Raw genomic sequence first — 18,812 nt, 5'->3', positions numbered from 1 at the left:
AAGGTCCGGAACTCCAGCGCGTAATCCTGGGCGCTCCTCCTCTCCTGCCTGAGATGAAATAGTCGTTCTCCCACCGCTCGGCCGTCTAGAGGGTGATCAAACACGGCACGGAAGCGGCAGGAAAACTCTGTGTAGTGCTCCCGCGCTGAGTGTGGGCCATTCCAGACTGCGTTCGCCCACTCCAGAGCACGACCCGTGAGGCAGGAGATGAGGACACTCACCCTCTCTGCTCCTGAGGGAGTGGGTCTGATGGTGGCCAGGTATAGCTCCAGCTGAAGCAGAAACCCCTGGCAACCCGCCGCCGATCCATCATAAGCCCTCGGTAGCGTCAGACGGAGGGTGCTGGAGTCGGGAGATGGGGAGTCCGGAACAGTGGGTGCCGAAGGTGGAGAGAGGAGACCACTCCTCTCCCATCTGTCCATTCTCTCCATCACTTGATCCATCGCGGATCCGATCCGATGGAGGACGGTGGTGTGGTGGAGAACCCGTTCCTCCATCGATGGGAGAGGGTTGGCTGCTGCTCCTGCTGACTCCATTCGATTTGGTGGTGCGGGATTCTGTAATGCTCCAGGGGCCGTGGGTGTGGAGTCAAATGCAGGAGACAGAGTTCAATGCTGTGCGTCTTTTAATAGCACCAACGCACCACAGGGTGCTCACAAAAGTTACGTTCCCAAACACAGGGAATCAAAAAATACAATGGAAAAAATCACGACCAGGCACAAACACGTACCTTTACAACAGAGCCGAAGTTTACAATGAAATAATTCCGCACAACAACCAGGCGGGCCGGCTGTCTAATAAAGACAAACTAATTAACATGAACAGGGGCTACCACTAAACATACAAGGAGGGGAAGGAAAAACAATCAGTGGCAGCTAATAGGCCGGTGACGACGACCGCCGAGCTCCACCCGCCCGGGAAGGGGAAACACCCTCGGTCGGACTCGTGACAGGTTGTTTTGAAAGATCCATGCAGTATTTTTCTGGATTAATATACAAGATAATATGAAATACACTTGTGTGAAAACGTCCTTGTGGTTTCTGTTGGTATGCAGGGTGGTGATGTTCCTGCATATGAAAAGAAAGTGGGTTACTGTGAAGCAGCCTATTTTAGCTGTAAACACAGTTAGATTGATCTGACAATGATTTTTTCTACTCATCAGCTGTTTTGAGTTATGAGCCATTCACAGCTCAAGCATAACCAAATACACAGTAAAGGCACAGATAAGCAATCAATGCTAAAACATAGCATATTTATTTCCAGAAACACAGAACACTGGCATTCTATGTGCTCAGTCTCTGTCTATTGACATGTACATGCTTTTCCAGAGTGTACTGTTATTTTTTCTCAAAATGTAATTTTTGTGTTGCCCAATGTCCTGTCTGTACCACACATTGAGTGTGACTGAGTGTGCTTGTACTGAGTGTGACTCAGTGTGTGATCATCTGGCCTGTATGTTCCTCTCAGAGGGTTGGTCATTCAGTAACACATTGTTCCAGAGGAAAGGGCAGACAGGACAGAGGAGGCTCTCAGCCTCAGGGCTCTCTCTAAGCAGGGGAAGGGAAGGGTGAAGAGCTAGCAGGAGGTTTGGACAAAGCTTCTGCTGAAACAAATCATTGATGGAGAGGTGAATGTTACCTTAGAAACCACAAACCTGCAGAGATTGAGAGAGTTGAAGTAGGCCCAGAGCAATTAATATGTGTTTTTCTTATGTGGTGACACGTGCGTCAATCTACAGTAAGTAACATAATAACAAATACCCATCATAATCTGTCAGTTTAAATAATTGTAAAAAATATATATTTCCTTAGCTTTCTTTTATCTCCTAGATATAGGACAGACCATTCAAAACCTTCTTCCTTATGATACATATTTTGACTGTCTTTTTTTGCCATTTATGAATGTGTTATTCAAGGTGTTTCTATGGGCTTTAGTGTAAAGGCCAAATACTTTATAAAATCAAAATATGTTTTAAATATTATTTTGGGGATACCTCAAGGGTTCCTAAAATTCTACATCAAATAGCTAAATGATCCATGGTATGACCATCTTAAAACAATTCAATATGTTAGCTTAGTATTATCCCACCCCAACGGCTTAGACTTTTAGAAGTTAACTGCCAGAAGGCAGGTAGGCAGGAGGTTCAGCAAAATAGTTGTTTTATTCACAAAATAAGGATAGCCTAATGATAGCAGTTTAGGATAAGTGATGATTTATGTCAGCAAGGCATATGTAAAAATAACTTAAAAAACAAACAAAAGATTAACAAAAACTTCTCAAGAAATAATTGAACTGTATCAAAACTGCATTTGACCTAAGGAAATAGGTTTAGCCTGGCTGACGCGACCCACATGCCTCACAGCTCACCCACTGGGCAAAAACTGGTTTCAACAACAAATAATTCTATGTGATGACGTTGAATCAATGTGGAAAACTGATTGAATTTGCAAAAAGTAATCAACATAAGGGAATGTCATTTTTTTCACTCAACATTTAACCTAAATCCAATGACATGGTGACATTTTTTTGTTAACCAGATTTAAATCAAAACTAGACGTTGAACCGACGTCTGTGCCCAGTGGGCAGGGAGCGCTGTGACCACACTCGTCTGGAAAGGAGGCCGTTTGTTAATGTAATATTTGTTCATAAATTGTGCAATGGGTTTGATTGGTTCTCTCAAATGTTTTTATCCCTCGGGGGTTGAGACCTTTCATTGTTTGGATTTGAAATTCCAACTGTTGTAATAGAAGGGGGCGTGCATGTGTGGCTGTGTGTGGCTGTGTGTGGCTATGCATGTGGGTGTTTGAGTGCTTCTACACCTGCATTGCTTGCTGTTTGGGGTTTTAGGCTGGGTTTCTGTACAGCACTTTGAGATATCAGCTGATGTACGAAGGGCTATATAAATACATTTGATTTTGATTTGATTTGAAAGACACAAAGGAGAACCAATCAGTAAAAAAACACTGCCCCCTTCATTATCGATGCATTGTGCCGACAACATCAAAGAGCCGTTCCAGACTCTAAAGTCAGGAGGACTTCGAGAGTTAGGTGTTATACAGCGTACCCAAACATGGATAGGCTAAATATTACTCATCAGAGCTCCTCGCAGTCGAACACGACAACTAGCTAAGCCAGGTAGAAATAGCTAGTGCTACACCTGGGCTAAACCATAGATTCAATGAACAGGGATGCATGTGACCGATTCCCTGTTTAAATCTAATTTACCCAACACATAGGCCATGAAATGGTCTAAAAGCAAACGTATCATATTTTTATCTGCCAAATACTCAAACGTTTTACTATAGGTGTCACGACTTCCGCCAAAGTCGGTTCCTCTCCTTATTCGGGCGGCGTTCGGCAGTCGACGTCACCGGTCTTCTAGCCATCGCTGATCCACCTTTCATTTTCCATTTGTTTTGTCTTGTCTTCCTGCTGTCGTGGAAATTTCCTCTATTTACCAATCATGGGAGCAAACCACACACACACGTCAGAGTTAGTTATAAACATCCATCTTTAATTATATGAGCATAGACTCTCAGATAATTCATCTCCCAGTGAATCCTCCGAGCTTTGCAACTGAGTTCCTTTCAAAGACACAAAGTCAGACAGCATAGACATAATTCATCGTTCAAAACCCCAGAACCATAAACCAAATCCTCCATATCAACAGGCATATATCAAATTGTCATTTAGATACAACCCACTCAAAATACAAACTCCTGGACAAACTCACGGGGAGGGGGTGAGGCTATAGGTTAAGATAGAAACAACATAAGAGGGAGCATAGAATGATTCCAGACACTGCAAACCCTCCTTTCCCCACTGGGAAAGGTAGGGAGTATAAGATATGTTTACACATGATGAGACTTTGACCTCTCCCCTCTCAGCGGCCCATGCAACTTAGTCCTGACATAGAACAGATAACTGCCAATGGCCACCACTATAGTACAACAAAATACATTTTTATGAGAAGTAACTTACACACATTTGATGAATATTAAACATCTTACAAATGTTACCAACAAATTCTGATAATTCCACGACACTGCACACACCTGGTTTACATCTCCTACTAATTAACATGTGTATTTAACCTTCTGTTCCCTCCATGTCTGTGTGGGCTATTGTTTATTGTCAAGGTTGGTACGCTTCCGGCTGGTTTGTGCCAGGTTTTGTTTTATACCCGTGCTTTGTGGCAGCCGGTACTTTGTACTTGGGTTTTGTACTTTGTGCTGCCTCACTTGTTCTTTGGGAATTTGTTTTGTGACGCGGTTGCGTTCTGTGTTATGATTGCCTAAGTAAAGTGCTTTGTCCATTCATCTCTGCTCTCCTGCGCCTGACTTCCATGCACCAGCTACACCCACCATTGACAATAGGTGATATGTCATTAAACAAATAAACCAAAAATACTAAATGACAGTACATGCACACGTCCGCGGTGGAAGCAACTTGTAAAGTATGCGAACATGCACGAATGGAGCTCTGAGAAGCGGGAACAAACACAAAGCAGGCCTAAGCATTCAAAATAAATTGACAAACTTACATAACCTAGCTAGATATAACTTTTAACCTAGAAGTCAACAGTTATTGTTTGTGTTTTACAAGCACCTTTCACATGCATTCTGTTCATCTGTTCAACTCATGATCTTGACTATTTAAATGCTTTGAATTCTCATTGCTGCCCTATACATAGGCCTATTCACACACACCTTCTCTTCTCTCCATAGGAGCTCTTTGGCCGGTGGTAGTTTTGGCCTGAGTTGGTGATCGGCATCATGGAGGTGGTTATGAACATTCTCAAGACACCAGTGCCCAGTAGGGTGTCTATGACCCTGGGCCTGTTCATGATCTTCCTGGCTCTGCTGTACTGGTAACTCAATGTATTCCGCCTCTAGTCTCGGTCAATAGAACAAATCCAAAACCTTTGTATACAGATGTGTCATGTGTGTCTGTTGGTACTGTATGTATTTTTCAGTCTAGTTGGGTTATATTTCCACTAATATGATCCCACTATGGAAAGGGCAGACTCTCACGAACACGATGGTGTTTTCTGTTTTCTACAAACCCCCACAAGTGTCACTGGACTCGTTTGAAGGTAAACGGGTACCGGTTTAAAAAATGAATGGATGTATGGAAATTGGGATAAATATGTATCAAACATATTTGTAAAAAAAATGTAAACATAAACATTTGGGATACCTACAGGGGTCCTTAAATTCCAAACCAAATAGCGTAACAGTCCATGTTAGCTTAGTAGTTAGTTCACAGAAGCTGGCATATCACTGTAATTGTATGGTGTTCAGATGAAACACACAAAAAGTCCTCAATTCAGGATAAGTGCTTAATCAGCATACACCAGTCAAAATAGAATGTGCTTACTCTCAACCCTCATCACATCTGACGAAAAGTGAGAAAACGACTTTGCAGAAGGAGCACGTTTAATTTTAGCCCCACATTAGCTAGGATTAGTAGTCGTTGAGTTCAGCCATGTGAGATTGCTGCCATACAAAGGAGTGAGAGGGCCTGACAAGCATGCTCTTTCTCCTTGCAGAGCACGGAGACTGACTGAACACTGGTCACTGTGCAAATCAAAATCAAATTGATTTATATAGCCTTTCTCACATCAGCTGATATCTCTAAGTGCTGTACAGAAACCCAGCCTAAAACCCCAAACAGCAAGCAATGCAGAAGCACGGTGGCTAGAAAAAAACTCCCTAGTAAGGCCAAAACCTAGGAAGAAACCTAGAGAGGAACGAGGCTACGAGGGGTGGCCAGTCCTCTTCTGGCTGTGCCGGGTGGAGATTACAGTAGAACATGGCCAAGATGTTCAAATGTTCATAAATGTCCAGCATGGTCAAATAATAATAATCACAGTAGTTGTTGAGGGTGCAGCAAGTCAGCACATCAGGAGTAAATGTCAGTTGGCTTTTCATAGCCGATCATTAAGAGTATCTCTACCTCTCCTGCTGTCTCTAGAGAGTTGAAAACAGCAGGTCTGGAACAGGTAGCACGTCCGGTGAACAGGTCAGGGTTCCAAAGGCAGAACAGTTGAAACTGGAGCAGCAGCACGGCCAGGTGGACTGGGGACAGCAAGGAGTCATCATGCCAGGTAGTCCTGAGGCATGGTCCTAGGGCTCAGCTCCTCCGAGAGAGAGAAAGAAAGAGAGAATGAGCGAATTAGAGAGAGCATACTTAAATTCACACAGGACACAGGATAAGACAGGAGAAGTACTCCAGATATTACAAACTAACCCACTCAAGTGACGCACCCCTCCTAGGGATGGCATGAAAGAGCACCAGTAAGCCAGTGACTCAGCCCCTGTAATAGGGTTATAGGCAGAGAATCCCAGTGGAGAGAGGGGAACCGGCCAGGCAGAGACAGCAAGGGCGGTTCGTTGCTCCAGAGCCTTTCCGTTCACCTTCACACTCCTGAGTCAGACTACACTCAATCATATGACCCACTGAAGAGATGAGTCTTCAGTAAAGATGTAAAGGTTGAGACCGAGTCTGCGTCTCTCACATGGGTAGTCAGACCATTCCATAAAAATGGAGCTCTATAGGAGAAAGCCCTGCCTCCAGCTGTTTGCTTGGAAATTCTAGGGACAATTAGGGGGCCTGCGTCTTGTGACCATAGCGTACGTGTAGGTATGTACGGCAGGATCAAATCGGAAGGATAGGTAGAAGCAAGCCCATGTAATGCTTTGTGGGTTAGCAGTAAAACCTTGAAATCAGCCCTTGCCTTAACAGGAAGACAGTGTAGGGAGGCTAGCACTGGAGTAATATGATCAAATCATTTTGGTTCTAGTCAGGATTCTAGCAGCCGTATTTAGCACTAACTGAAGTTTATTTAGTGCTTTATTCAGGTAGCCGGAATGTAGAGCATTAGTCTAACCTAGAAGTAACAAAAGCATGGATTAATTTTTCTGCATAATTTTTGGACAGAAAGTTTCTAATTTCTGCAATGTTACGTAGATGGAAAAAAGCTGTCCTTGAAACAGTCTTGATATGTTCGTCAAAAGAGAGATCAGGGTCCAGAGTAACGCCAAGGTCCTTCACAGTTTTATTTGAGACGACTGTACAACCATCAAGTTTAATTGTCAGATTCAACAGAAGATCTCTTTGTTTCTTGGGACCTAGAACAAGCATCTCTGTTTTGTCCGAGTTTAAAAGTAGAATGTTTGCAGCCATCCACTTCTTTATATCTGAAACACAGGCTTCTAGCGAGGGCAATTTTGGGGCTTCACCATGTTTCATTGAAATGTACAGCTTTTTGTCGTCCGCATAGCAGTGAAAGCTAACATTATGTTTTCGAATGACATCCCCAAGAGGTCAAATATATAGTGAAAACAATAGTGGTCCTAAAACGGAACCTTGAGGAACCCCGAAATTTACAGTTGATTTGTCAGAGGAAAAACCATTCACAGAGACAAACTGATATCTTTCCGACAGATAAGATCTAAACCGCATAGACCAATTTGGGTTTCCAATCTCTCCAAAAGAATGTAGTGATCGATGGTATCAAAAGCAGCACTAAGGTCTAGGAGCACGAGGACAGATGCAGAGCCTCGGTCTGACACCATTAAAAGGTAATTTATCACCTTCACAAGTGCAGTCTCAGTGCTATGATGGGGTCTAAAACCAGACAGAAGCATTTTGTATGTACTAAAACATTTGAGTGTCTCTCTTGATCCTTGGTCCTGGCAGAGTTGTGCAGACTCAGGACAACAGAGCTTTGGAGGAATACGCAGATTTAAAGAGGAGTCCATAATTTGCTTTCTAATGATCATGATCTTTTCCTCAAAGAAGTTCATGAATTTATTATTGCTGAAGTGAAAGCCATCCTCACTTGGGGAATGCTGCTTTAAAAATATATATATTTTTTATTTTTATTTTACCCCTTTTTCGTGGTATCCAATTGTTTTAGTAGCTACTATCTTGTCTCATCGCTACAACTACCGTACGGGCTCAGGAGAGACGAAGGTTGAAAGTCATGCATCCTCCGATACACAACCTAACCAAGCCGCACTGCTTCTTAACACAGGGCCCTCCAACCTGGCAGCCAGCCGCACCAATGTGTCGGAGGAAACACCGTGCACCTGGCAACCTTGGTTAGCGCGCACTGCGCCCGGCCCGCCACAGGAATCACTGGTGCGCGATGAGACAAGGATTTCCCTACAGGACAAACCCTCCCTAACCCAGACAACGCTAGGCCAATTGTGCATAGCCCCACGGACCTCCCGGTCGCGGCCGGTTACGACAGAGCCTGGGCGCGAACCCAGAGTCTCTGGTGGCGCAGCTTGCACTGCGGTACAGCGTCCTTAACCACTGCGCCACCCGGGAGGCGGAATGCTGCTCTTTAGTTAGCTTTGCGACAGTATCAAAAATACATTTTGGATTGTTCTTATTTTCCTTAATTAAGTTGGAAAAATAGGATGATCGAGAGCAGTGAGGGATCTTCGATACTGCACGGTACTGTCTTTCCAAGCTAGTTGGAAGACTTGCAGTTTGGTGTGGTGCCATTTCCGTTCCAATTTTCTGGAAGCTTGCTTCAGAGCACGGGTATTTTCTGTATACCAGGGAGCTAGTTTCTTATGACAAATGTTTTTAGTTTTTAGGGGGCAACTGTATCTAGGGTATTGCGCAAGGTTAAATTGAGTCCCTCCGTTAGATGGTTAACTGATTTTTGTCCTCTGACGTCCTTGGGTAGGCAGAGGGAGTCTGGAAGAGCATCAAGGAATCTTTGTGTTGTCTGAGAATTTATAGCACGACTTTTGATGCTCCATGATTGGGGTCTGAGCAGATTATTTGTTGCGATTGCAAACGTAATAAAATGGTGGTCTGGTAGTCCAGTGTCGTGTCTTTTACATGCTATTCTATAAAATAATTTATCCGTAATTAATATTACCTGATTGAGCTAATCATGTAAATGTAATTAACGAGAGTCAGGGCACCACAAAATAATATGTATAGAGCTGTTATCTTCCGAATAAACTCTTAAAGACCTAGTAATATTTTACATCAATCGCAGTCAATATTAATCGTCATCTTAATTCAGTCTCATCTGAAAGTTGTAAATTCTTAGTTATCTGCACGAACCCTGGCTCACAAGTTGAAGTCAGCAATACAAAGTCAGCAATACAAAATTGGGTTTAATTATTTATTTACTAAATACCTAACTAATCACACAAGAATTACACATACACATAATTAAATTATAACTTGATTACAAATTACGTCATAAAGGAAAATGTCCCTAGCGGGCGGAACAGATATGACAGCTTGTTCCACAAAAGAAAAGGGGCTGGGTTTGAGTGAAAGAGCGGGAAGACTGAGGAACAAAGGGAAGACGCTGTGTTACTGTAAATACAGTATCTTATGCATTCTAAATTACTGCCCATTTGGAAAAGGAAAATGCAATAAATATTTACTCTGAGCTGCGCTTCGGTAGGTTGGTGGTAGATGGAAGGCCGTGTTGCCAAACCAAGTCCTTTGAAGATTGTCTCTGCTGGTAAAAGGATACGTTGTAGTAACGTCATTGCGTGGTAGACGGGATACTCTGTCTGTTCCTTCCTAACCTGTGTTTGCAGCTGCTGTTGCTAACTCAACGGCTAGGAGGTATCACTTCTGTAGTGAATAAGAGTTCAAAGTTCATACCATTCGCAACCAAAGCTCACGCTGATGTTGGCTTCATTCTGTAGTTATTATCAGAAACCTTCTGACATAGGACCGTCGTCCTCACGTCCTTGGAATAGCAGGTTATATTGTCATCAAGGGCTTATATAGGAAGGGAGAGGAGGGCGTGTTTGAAAGGTTTTATAGCCCATGTCCCTTCACAGGGGCGGGCCACTGAATGAGCAGAGCCCTATCTTTTGAAAACCCAAATCTCACATTTTAGAAGCTAAAATTTCATCCCATCATGAATAATTTCATATTCAAATATAGTTCAATTCCCCCCACCTTCTGATGTTACCAGAATCTCTATGTTAACCCAGGGTTTTGCAAATGTAACATCAGTAGGGTAGAGAGAGGAAAAAGGGGGGAAGAGGTATTTATGACTGTCATAAACCTACCCCCAGGCCAACATCATGACACCAGGATTATGAGGAAAAACATTAAGATCCACAACATTTATTCCATGGGACAAAACTAGGTCCAGAGTATGACTGTGACAGTGAGTAGGTCCAGAGACATGTTGGACAAAACCCACTGAGTCGATGATGGCTCCGAAAGCCTTTTGGAGTGGGTCTGTGGACTATTCCATGTGAATATTAAAATCACCAAAAATGTCAATATCATCTGCTATGACTATAAGGTCCGATAGGAATTCAGGGAACTCAGTGAGGAACTCTGTATATGGCCCCGTGCACTGTTGTGGAAAATGTAGTTTCTTTGTAAAGCAAGCATAAAGCCTGCTGTTTGTGGTATCCCGGTGATACAGTCTTTTAACTTGTTGGTTATACATTACATACTGTAGGTTTCCACTTCAGATGTACAGCATAGCAGTAACAGACACCATGTTGAAACTGTTGGTTTTAAAGATGCCCACAACAGACACAAACACACACATGTACACATGCATACGCACTCACACGCACAACACATACAATACAGTAACACTCGGTTCCACAGAACAAGTCAATTCCTGTCTTTTGGCGCAGATGCCATTCAGTTGGAAGAAATTAAAGAGTTTTTAATGTAAGATCCCAAATTGAGATTTACACTGTATCTGAGGATGAAACGAGCCTGCATGAGGGGTCGTCATGACACCGGGGTTAGAAATGAACATATTTAGGAGGAGCAAAGTCAATTTGTCTCTGGCACGACTCCATAAAGACGTAAGCCACATTAAATAATTAAACTCACAGTTTAAAGGAGATGTTGCATCATTGAAACGTCAAGCGTCAATCATGTCTCAGTATTACCTTTGCAATCTAAACTGCACAAGTTGTTCTCTGGGAAATCATAACACTGCCTTGTTTGCTGTGAAGTCCTTTTCCATTTACTTCACATAAATACTCATACTCTGCATGCTCAAAATGTCAAGGCTTGTTAATAATCTTTATTTCCAAGAAATGGCTTATTCACAGTTGCGGCACTGCTGGCAGTTTTAATACAGGGATGTTTTCAACAGCAATACACAAACACTTTCTCCCTCAGGAGACCTAGGGTTTGTCTTGGCCAGGCAGTGTCTGCCCAATCCGAGTTATCCACTGCTCAGGCTGAACCTCAGCTGAACCCTCCCTGGGACCAGACTCCACCTCTCTCTCATGGCAGCTGAATGCTCAGCCGTCTGGCTCGAAGACCACAGGACAGAGTGCCACCTACTGGCCAGTGGAGTAATGACCTGTCTGTCTGTAAAACAAAGAAGGCTGCTGCTTGGATACACAGGGTTATAATAATTTGGCACCAATTGTGGAAAACAGACTGAAACAAGAAGGGACTACCCGAACTTGTCCATTTTCTGTTTTGCTACAGAATGCCCTAATGAATACAATCCTGGTTTATTCCCACTATAAAATAATTTGATCGTCTGTTCTTGCGTTTTATGGATGGCAATTATTATTTTTACAAATAGACCGTTGTCCCACATGGTTTGGGCAGGTCCAGTCCTTTCTGACTCAATAGTCCATTGCTTTTATTTTCTTTCCGGTGTATTTGACAATAAAATATCTATTTTATCATTTTTGTTTCACTCATGTAAGCTTGATGGGGAAATTATCTGTCTAATTGGGGATACAGAGAGAAGTTTCTACAGCTTAGGTAACATGGATATTTCCACTAGAGGTCGATGACCGATTAACCGATTAATTAGGGCCGATTTCAAGTTTTCATAACAATCAGAAATCGGTATTTTTGGACACCAATAATTTAACGAGGCAAGTTAAGTTCTTATTATCAATGACAGCCTAGGAACGGTGGGTTAACTGCCTTGTTCAGTGGCAGAACGACAGATTTTTACCCTGTCAGGGATTCAATCTTGCAACCTTACGGTTAACTAGTCCAACGCTTTAACCACCTGCCACACGAGGAGCCTGCCTGTTGCGCGAATGCTGTAAGAAGCCAAGGTAAGTTGCTAGCTAGCATTAAACTTATCTTATAAAAAACAATCAATCAATCGTAATCACTAGTTATAATTACACATGGTTGATGATATTACTAGTTTATCTAGCGTTTCCTGCGTTGCATATAATTGATGCGGTGCGCATTCGCGAAAAAGGACTGTCGTTGCTCCAACGTGTACCTAACCATAAACATCAATGCCTTTCTTAAAATCAATACACAGAAGTATATATTTTTAAACCTGCATATTTAGCAAAAATAATATATTAACCAGGTGAAATTGTGTCACTTCTCTTGTGTTCATTGCACACAGAGTCAGGGTATGTGCAACAGTTTGGGCCGCCTGGCTCATTGCGAACAAATTTGCCAGAATTCTACGTAACTATGACATAACATTGAAGGTTGTGCAATGTAACAGCAATATTTAGACTTAGGGATGGATGCCATCCGTTAGATAAAATAACGGAACGGTTCCGTATTTCACTGAAAAAATAAACAGTTTGTTTTCGAAATTATAGTTTCCGGATTTGAACATATTAATGACCTAAGGCTCGTATTTCTGTGTGTTATTATGTTATAATTAAGTCTATGATTTGATAAAGCAGTGTGACTGAGCGATGGTAGGCACCAGCAGGCTCATAAGCATTCATTCAAACAGCATTTTCGTGCATTTTCCCAGCAGCTCTTCACAATGCTTCAAGCACTTCACAATGCTTCGCAGCTCTTCGCAATGCTTCGCAATGCTTCAAGCTCTTCACAATGCTTCGCAGCTCTTCACAATGCTTCGCAGCTCTTCTCAATGCTTCGCAGCTCTTCATAATGCTTCAAGCTCTTCACAATGCTTCGCAGCTCTTCACAATGCTTCGCAGCTCTTCACAATGCTTCGCAGTTCTTCACAATGCTTCAAGCTCTTCACAATGCTTCGCAGCTCTTCGCAATGCTTCGCAATGCTTCAAGCTCTTCACAATGCTTCGCAGCTCTTCACAATGCTTCAGCTCTTCAGCTTCAAGCTCTTCTCACAATGCAGCTCTTCACAATGCTTCGCAGCTCTTCACAATGCTTCGCAGCTCTTCACAATGCTTCAAGCTCTTCTCAATGCTCTTCACAATGCTTCGCAGCTTCTTCACAATGCTTCGCAGCTCTTCACAATGCTTTCAAGCTCTTCACAATGCTTTGCAGCTCTTCACAATGCTTCAAGCTCTTCACAATGCTTTGCAGCTCTTCACAATGCTTCGCAGCTCTTCACAATGCTTTGCAGCTCTTCACAATGCTTCAAGCTCTTCACAATGCTTTGCAGCTCTTCACAATGCTTCGCAGCTCTTCACAATGCCGCAGCTCTTCACAATGCTTCAGCTCTTCACAATGCTTTGCAGCTCTTCACAATGCTTCAAGCTCTTCACAATGCTTCGCAGCAAATGCTTTGCAGCTCTTCACAATGCTTCTTCGCAGCACAATGCTTCAGCTCTTCACAATGCTTCGCAGCTCTTCACAATGCTTCGCTCTTCACAATGCCTTCACAATGCTCTTCGCAGCTCTTCACAATGCTTCAGCTCTTCACAATGCTTTCGCAGCTCTTCACAATGCTTCGCAGCTCTTCACAATGCTTCGCAGCTCTTCACAATGCTTCAAGCTCTTCACAATGCTTCGCAGCTCTTCACAATGCTTCAAGCTCTTCACAATGCTTCGCAGCTCTTCACAATGCTTCGCAGCTCTTCACAATGCTTCGCAGCTCTTCACAATGTTTCACAGCTCTTCACAATGCTTTGCAGCTCTTCACAATGCTTCAAGCTCTTCACAATGCTTCGCAGCTCTTCACAATGCTTTGCAGCTCTTCACAATGCTTCGCAGCTCTTCACAATGGTTCAAGCTCTTCACAATGCTTTGCAGCTCTTCACAATGCTTCAAGCTCTTCACAATGCTTCGCAGCGCTTCACAATGCTTTGCAGCTCTTCACAATGCTTTGCAGCTCTTCACAATGCTTCAAGCTCTTCACAATGCTTCGCAGCGCTTCACAATGCTTTGCAGCTCTTCACAATGCTTCGCAGCTCTTCACAATGCTTCGCAGCTCTTCACAATGTTTCACAGCTCTTCACAATGCTTCAAGCTCTTCACAATGCTTCGCAGCTCTTCACAATGCTTCGCAGCTCTTCACAATGCTTCGCAGCTCTTCACAATGCTTCGCAGCTCTTCACAATGCTTCATTCCTATAATAACTACAACCTAAAACTTCTTACCTGGGAATATTGAAGACTCATGTTAAAAGGTACCACCAGCTTTCATATGTTCTCATGTTCTGAGCAAGGAACTGAAACGTTAGCTTTCTTACATGGCACATATTGCACGTTTACTTTCTTCTCCAACACTTTTTTTGCATTATTTAAACCAAATTGAACATGTTTCATTATTGATTTGAGGCAAAATTGAATTATTTGTATTTTTACTAGGCAAGTCAGTTAAGAACAAATTCTTATTTTCAATGATGGCCTAGGAACAGTGGGTTAACTGCCTGTTCAGGGGCAGAACGACAGATTTGTACCTTGTCAGCTCTGGGATTTGAACTTGCAACCTTTCGGTTATTAGTCCAACGCTCTAACCACTAGGCTACCCTGCCGCCCCATGTATTATATTAAGTTAAAATAAGTGTTCATTCAGTATTGTTGTAATTGTCATTATTACAAGTAAATGTAAAAAAACGTCCGATTTAAACGGTATCGGCTTTTTCTGGTCCTCCAATGATCGGTATCGGCGTTGAAAAATCATAATTGGTCGACCTCTAATTTCCACCATCTGTGTGTTATACATTGGGTCTCCCCAATAAGCTATTAGTTCATTGTGAGTATTGTGTGAAATACAATGCACACAGGCACAGTGACTGAACTCCCCCCTCACCCCATCTCTCTCTCTCTCTCTCTCTCTCTCTCTCTCTCTCTTGGTCTCACACACTCACACACACACACAACCCCACATACACACACCCTCCTCCGCTGTAACTTGAGACGATTGTTTTCCTGTCCCTGTGTCCCCTCGAGAAAGTGTGCTAAACTCTGTAACGAAATGAACTCTGCAAGGAACACAGTGTGTGTAACCCAACCAGGGTCCATTCACTGGCTAGTCAGTCCAAGTGGAAAGCATGACATAGCCGCTGATGAATTCACAACAAATGAACTCTGAATAAGGCTGTGATATCCAAGTGTCTCATCGTTGTTGGATGCTCTACCATAAGCACTGATTCGTAGGTCATGATGAAGATTGTGATATCATTGGATGTTCAGACACAGAGCCATATTGCAAATGTAAGACTTAGGTAGCATCCCTTATATAAATTCATATAGGAAGGTTTAGTATAAGGAGATACTCCTTTCGTTTGTTTTTGATATAAATGGCTTTGAAATTGTCAATATCCTGGCCACACTGTTCACATGTACAGTTCTCTGTATTGGACTCTGACATCATGCATGAACCAACGTGTTTCATTAAGGCTGAATCTATAAGCAGACAGGATAACAGTGGCTCCGCTTATTTAAATAAGCAGATGCCCTTTGTGCAGTAATATCCCTCATTGGAAATATGCAATGAGAGATTGATCGGATCAAAACATTTCATCCCACTCCTTACATGCCTTGCCAGTGCTCTAGGAATAGTGTGCATATGCGAGTGTGTGTATTTGTGTGTGTGTGTGTGCGCCTGCGTGCGTGCGTGCGTGCAAGTCTTTACAGCTCCCCTTATAAACCCTGAACCCAACCCTACTCAATAATAGAGGAAGTAACGGAGAGCGGGCTGCAGCTAAAGTATCAGAACTGGGCATTATAAAACGACCCACCCTATTGAGTAGCTCAGACTGGAGCCTCTTTAGGCAGAGCCATAGTACAGTCCCTAATTAGCCCTGGGTTCAAATACTATTCAAAATCCTTTCAAATACTTTATCGTGGCTTGATTGAGCTTACCTGGTGCAATTTGACTAGTATATTAGTCCCAAAAGTGTGATCTCCGACCCATCTTGCACTCCAGGCATACAAAATCAAAAGTTGAAATATTTCAAATGACATTTGAACCCAGGTGTGCAGGCTCTAATATAAACCCAGGACAGCTGACTTGGCAGCACTGCACCACGGTGCTCCGGCATCCTGCAGTTTGACTTCCGTTGTCATTGGCCGAGTCCTGTGGAGTGCTTATTTTTTAATTGAGGCTGTTTGGACAGCTCATCCATCACTGACTGCACACCTCACACCTCACTCCCCGACCGACCGACAGACAGACAGACAGACAGACAGACAGACAGACAGACAACATGCCCCGCTCAGTCATTTTTATTTTAAAATGGTTATTAATATTGTATATGGTCTGCTGCTAAAATAGCACAGATACCAACCTACCCACCCACTGAACTATACGGTACATCCTTCTCATCCTTCCAAGTCCAAAAGGCACTGCAAAGTACTCTATGTACATGTAGCAAATGTCCGATTTAAAATGTAGGCTTGCGCTTGACATGCTATGGACAATAGCTCATTCTCGCCCTCCTCCTCATGACATCTGACCTGACAGACTGACTCGAACCCTACGGAAAGACTGTACACCAAAGAAAAATGTGTTTTCAGAAGCATATTAATAGATTTTCACAAAAAAATGAAATTGTCCTTCTAATAAGTCTATCCCAAGTTAGGAAATTTGGGTAACATTTAATTGGAGATGCTGTTATGGTAGCCAATAGTATGGTAGATGGTAGATGCTACTCTGTAGTACAAAGCTACACTCTTAGAAACGCTACACTCTAAGGCTGTCCCCATAGGAGAATCATTTTTGATTCCAGGTAGAAACCTCTTTGGTTCCAGGTAGAACCCATTTGGTTTCCAGGTAGAACCCTCTGTAGAAAGGAACACACAGGGTTCTACGTGCACGTAAAAAGGGTTCTTCAAAGGGTTCTCCTATGCTGACAGCCGAAGAACCCTTTAAGGTTCTAGATAGCATGTTTCTTCCTAAGAATGTAGTCAGTCTGTATGACTAAACTGAGAGGATGTGTTTCTTTTTCCACTATAGCCCTATTTTTCCTGTTGCACTCGAGTAGCCATCCCTTTTAATGGGCCAGCAAAGCTCATTTAGTCACCTTTACGTTGTGGAAACATCGTGAGATAATCTTTTCCCATCGTTGAGCTAGGCTGTAAATAGATTTGTTGTTATTGTTTTTGTGGTGCGTGGATTGGGTGAAGCAGAAGTGGCATAGGGGGAGAGAGAAACACTGTGTGCGGGCATGCACCCGCCACGTGTGTGTGTGTGTGTATGTGTGTGTGTGTGTGTGTGTGTGTGTGTGTGTGTGTGTGTGTGTGTGTGTGTGTGTGTGTGTGTGTGTGTGTGTGTGTGTGTGTGTGTGTGTGTGTGTGTGTGTGTGTGTGTGTGTGTGTGTGTGTGTAGGAGGGATGGGTCCATGTGACTCACAATTACTGGAAATGGAATGGAGGTTCCAGTCACATGTGCCTTTTGTTTGGCGGCTGCATGACTCCATGACAGCGTGACTCTCCATCTCTTTACAATACACCTGCTCACACTCCAGATCTAATAGAACAGCATGACGCACCTCTCAAATCACCTTGCCTGCTTTCCTTTGTCAACCTTTATCATAAAGAAATCCCACTCTCCTCCCACTCGTCACTGGCTTCTCCTTGGTTAATTTTGGTCTGCGGCTTTGCTTGTGGAAGCTCATTGGAGCAACACTGAGTAACTCGCCTCTGGATTGTGCATCCGTTACTGCAGCTGTGTGAATCTCTATAATAGAAGGATGGCAGACAGCAGTGATTTGTGTGTTTAATTAACAGTCTTAAAGAGGCAGTGCAGTTAAAAACGTGATTTTTATGTTTTTTTGGTATGACATTTCCACTCTATGAGGTCGAAATAACACTCTGAAAATGTGAACATTATGATAATCCCCCTTTTCTGCAAGAGCTGTTTGAAAGCCTATTCAGGTGGGATGGAACTTTTGGCCCACATCATGACGTCACAATGTGATCTGATTATAATAGACCAGTGTCTATTCATCTCGGTAAGGGGGATCAAAGATGTGAATGTAAATATCTTCAAAACAAAATCCTAACACCCACACGATCAGACTGAGCATTTCAAGGGTCAACTGAGGCTAAAAATACATTTTTTGAGTTATTTTCATTAAATAAACAAACACTGACATACAGTGCTGATTTAAAAACAATGTTTCAAAGACTGCAGCTTTAACAGTCTTTCAACATAGCTGATGACTGTAGTTGGAGACCATTATGAGATGGGGAGATGCATGCTCTGTCCAATAAGAGGGATCCAGTAGTCATCATGGCTGCAGTTGGGCCTCTGGTTAACACAACCCAAAGACTGATGGTACTAATGTAATGGAGATTAACCATGTGCTAGGGGAGATTGTTCAGTGAGAGGTGGATGTGGATACATTGAAAGTGAAAAATATTATTATAAAGAGAGTTTAATAGATTTTCATCTGAGTCTGTGTGCTTCAGCTCTCTATGTATGTGGAAATAAGGTTAATATGAGCTGTAGCCAATGTGCTGATGTTCCACATAATCACCCTGTTATCTAGAGGGATGAGAAAACTGCTAAAACAGTTTGTCTGTGGTGGGATTGTGTAATGCTTGATGGATAGTTTGTGTTACATTAGATTGGGTTGATGAGCCCTCTTTCAATACAAATAACTATTAACAAATGGTTACAAACAATCATACACTTTTCCTTATCAATAACTGAAGGAGATGGAGTTC

At 42.8% G+C, this 18,812-nt stretch overlaps 1 protein-coding gene across 3 annotated transcripts in view; it reads left to right on the top strand.

The window, feature by feature from the left end:
• The window catches only part of tbxas1 (thromboxane A synthase 1 (platelet)), a 165,952-nt gene that overhangs the window by 7,903 nt on the left and 139,237 nt on the right, over nt 1-18,812 (top strand). For 2 of the 3 annotated variants that reach the window (XM_052466012.1, XM_052466013.1), the window contains exon 2: nt 4,728-4,870. In XM_052466012.1, coding sequence (XP_052321972.1) covers nt 4,776-4,870 — 95 coding nt within the window. In that variant the 5' untranslated portion in view covers nt 4,728-4,775. Of the gene's footprint in view, nt 1-1,555; nt 1,738-4,727; nt 4,871-18,812 lie in introns of those variants that run through there. The other variant, XM_052466014.1, reaches the window with a different exon arrangement.

The sequence above is a fragment of the Oncorhynchus keta genome, chromosome 17 (genome assembly GCF_023373465.1).
Source record: "Oncorhynchus keta strain PuntledgeMale-10-30-2019 chromosome 17, Oket_V2, whole genome shotgun sequence".
NCBI classification, from domain to species: Eukaryota; Metazoa; Chordata; class Actinopteri; order Salmoniformes; family Salmonidae; genus Oncorhynchus; species Oncorhynchus keta.
Note: the sequence above shows the minus strand (reverse complement) of the source record. Positions and strands in the feature narration are given on the sequence as shown.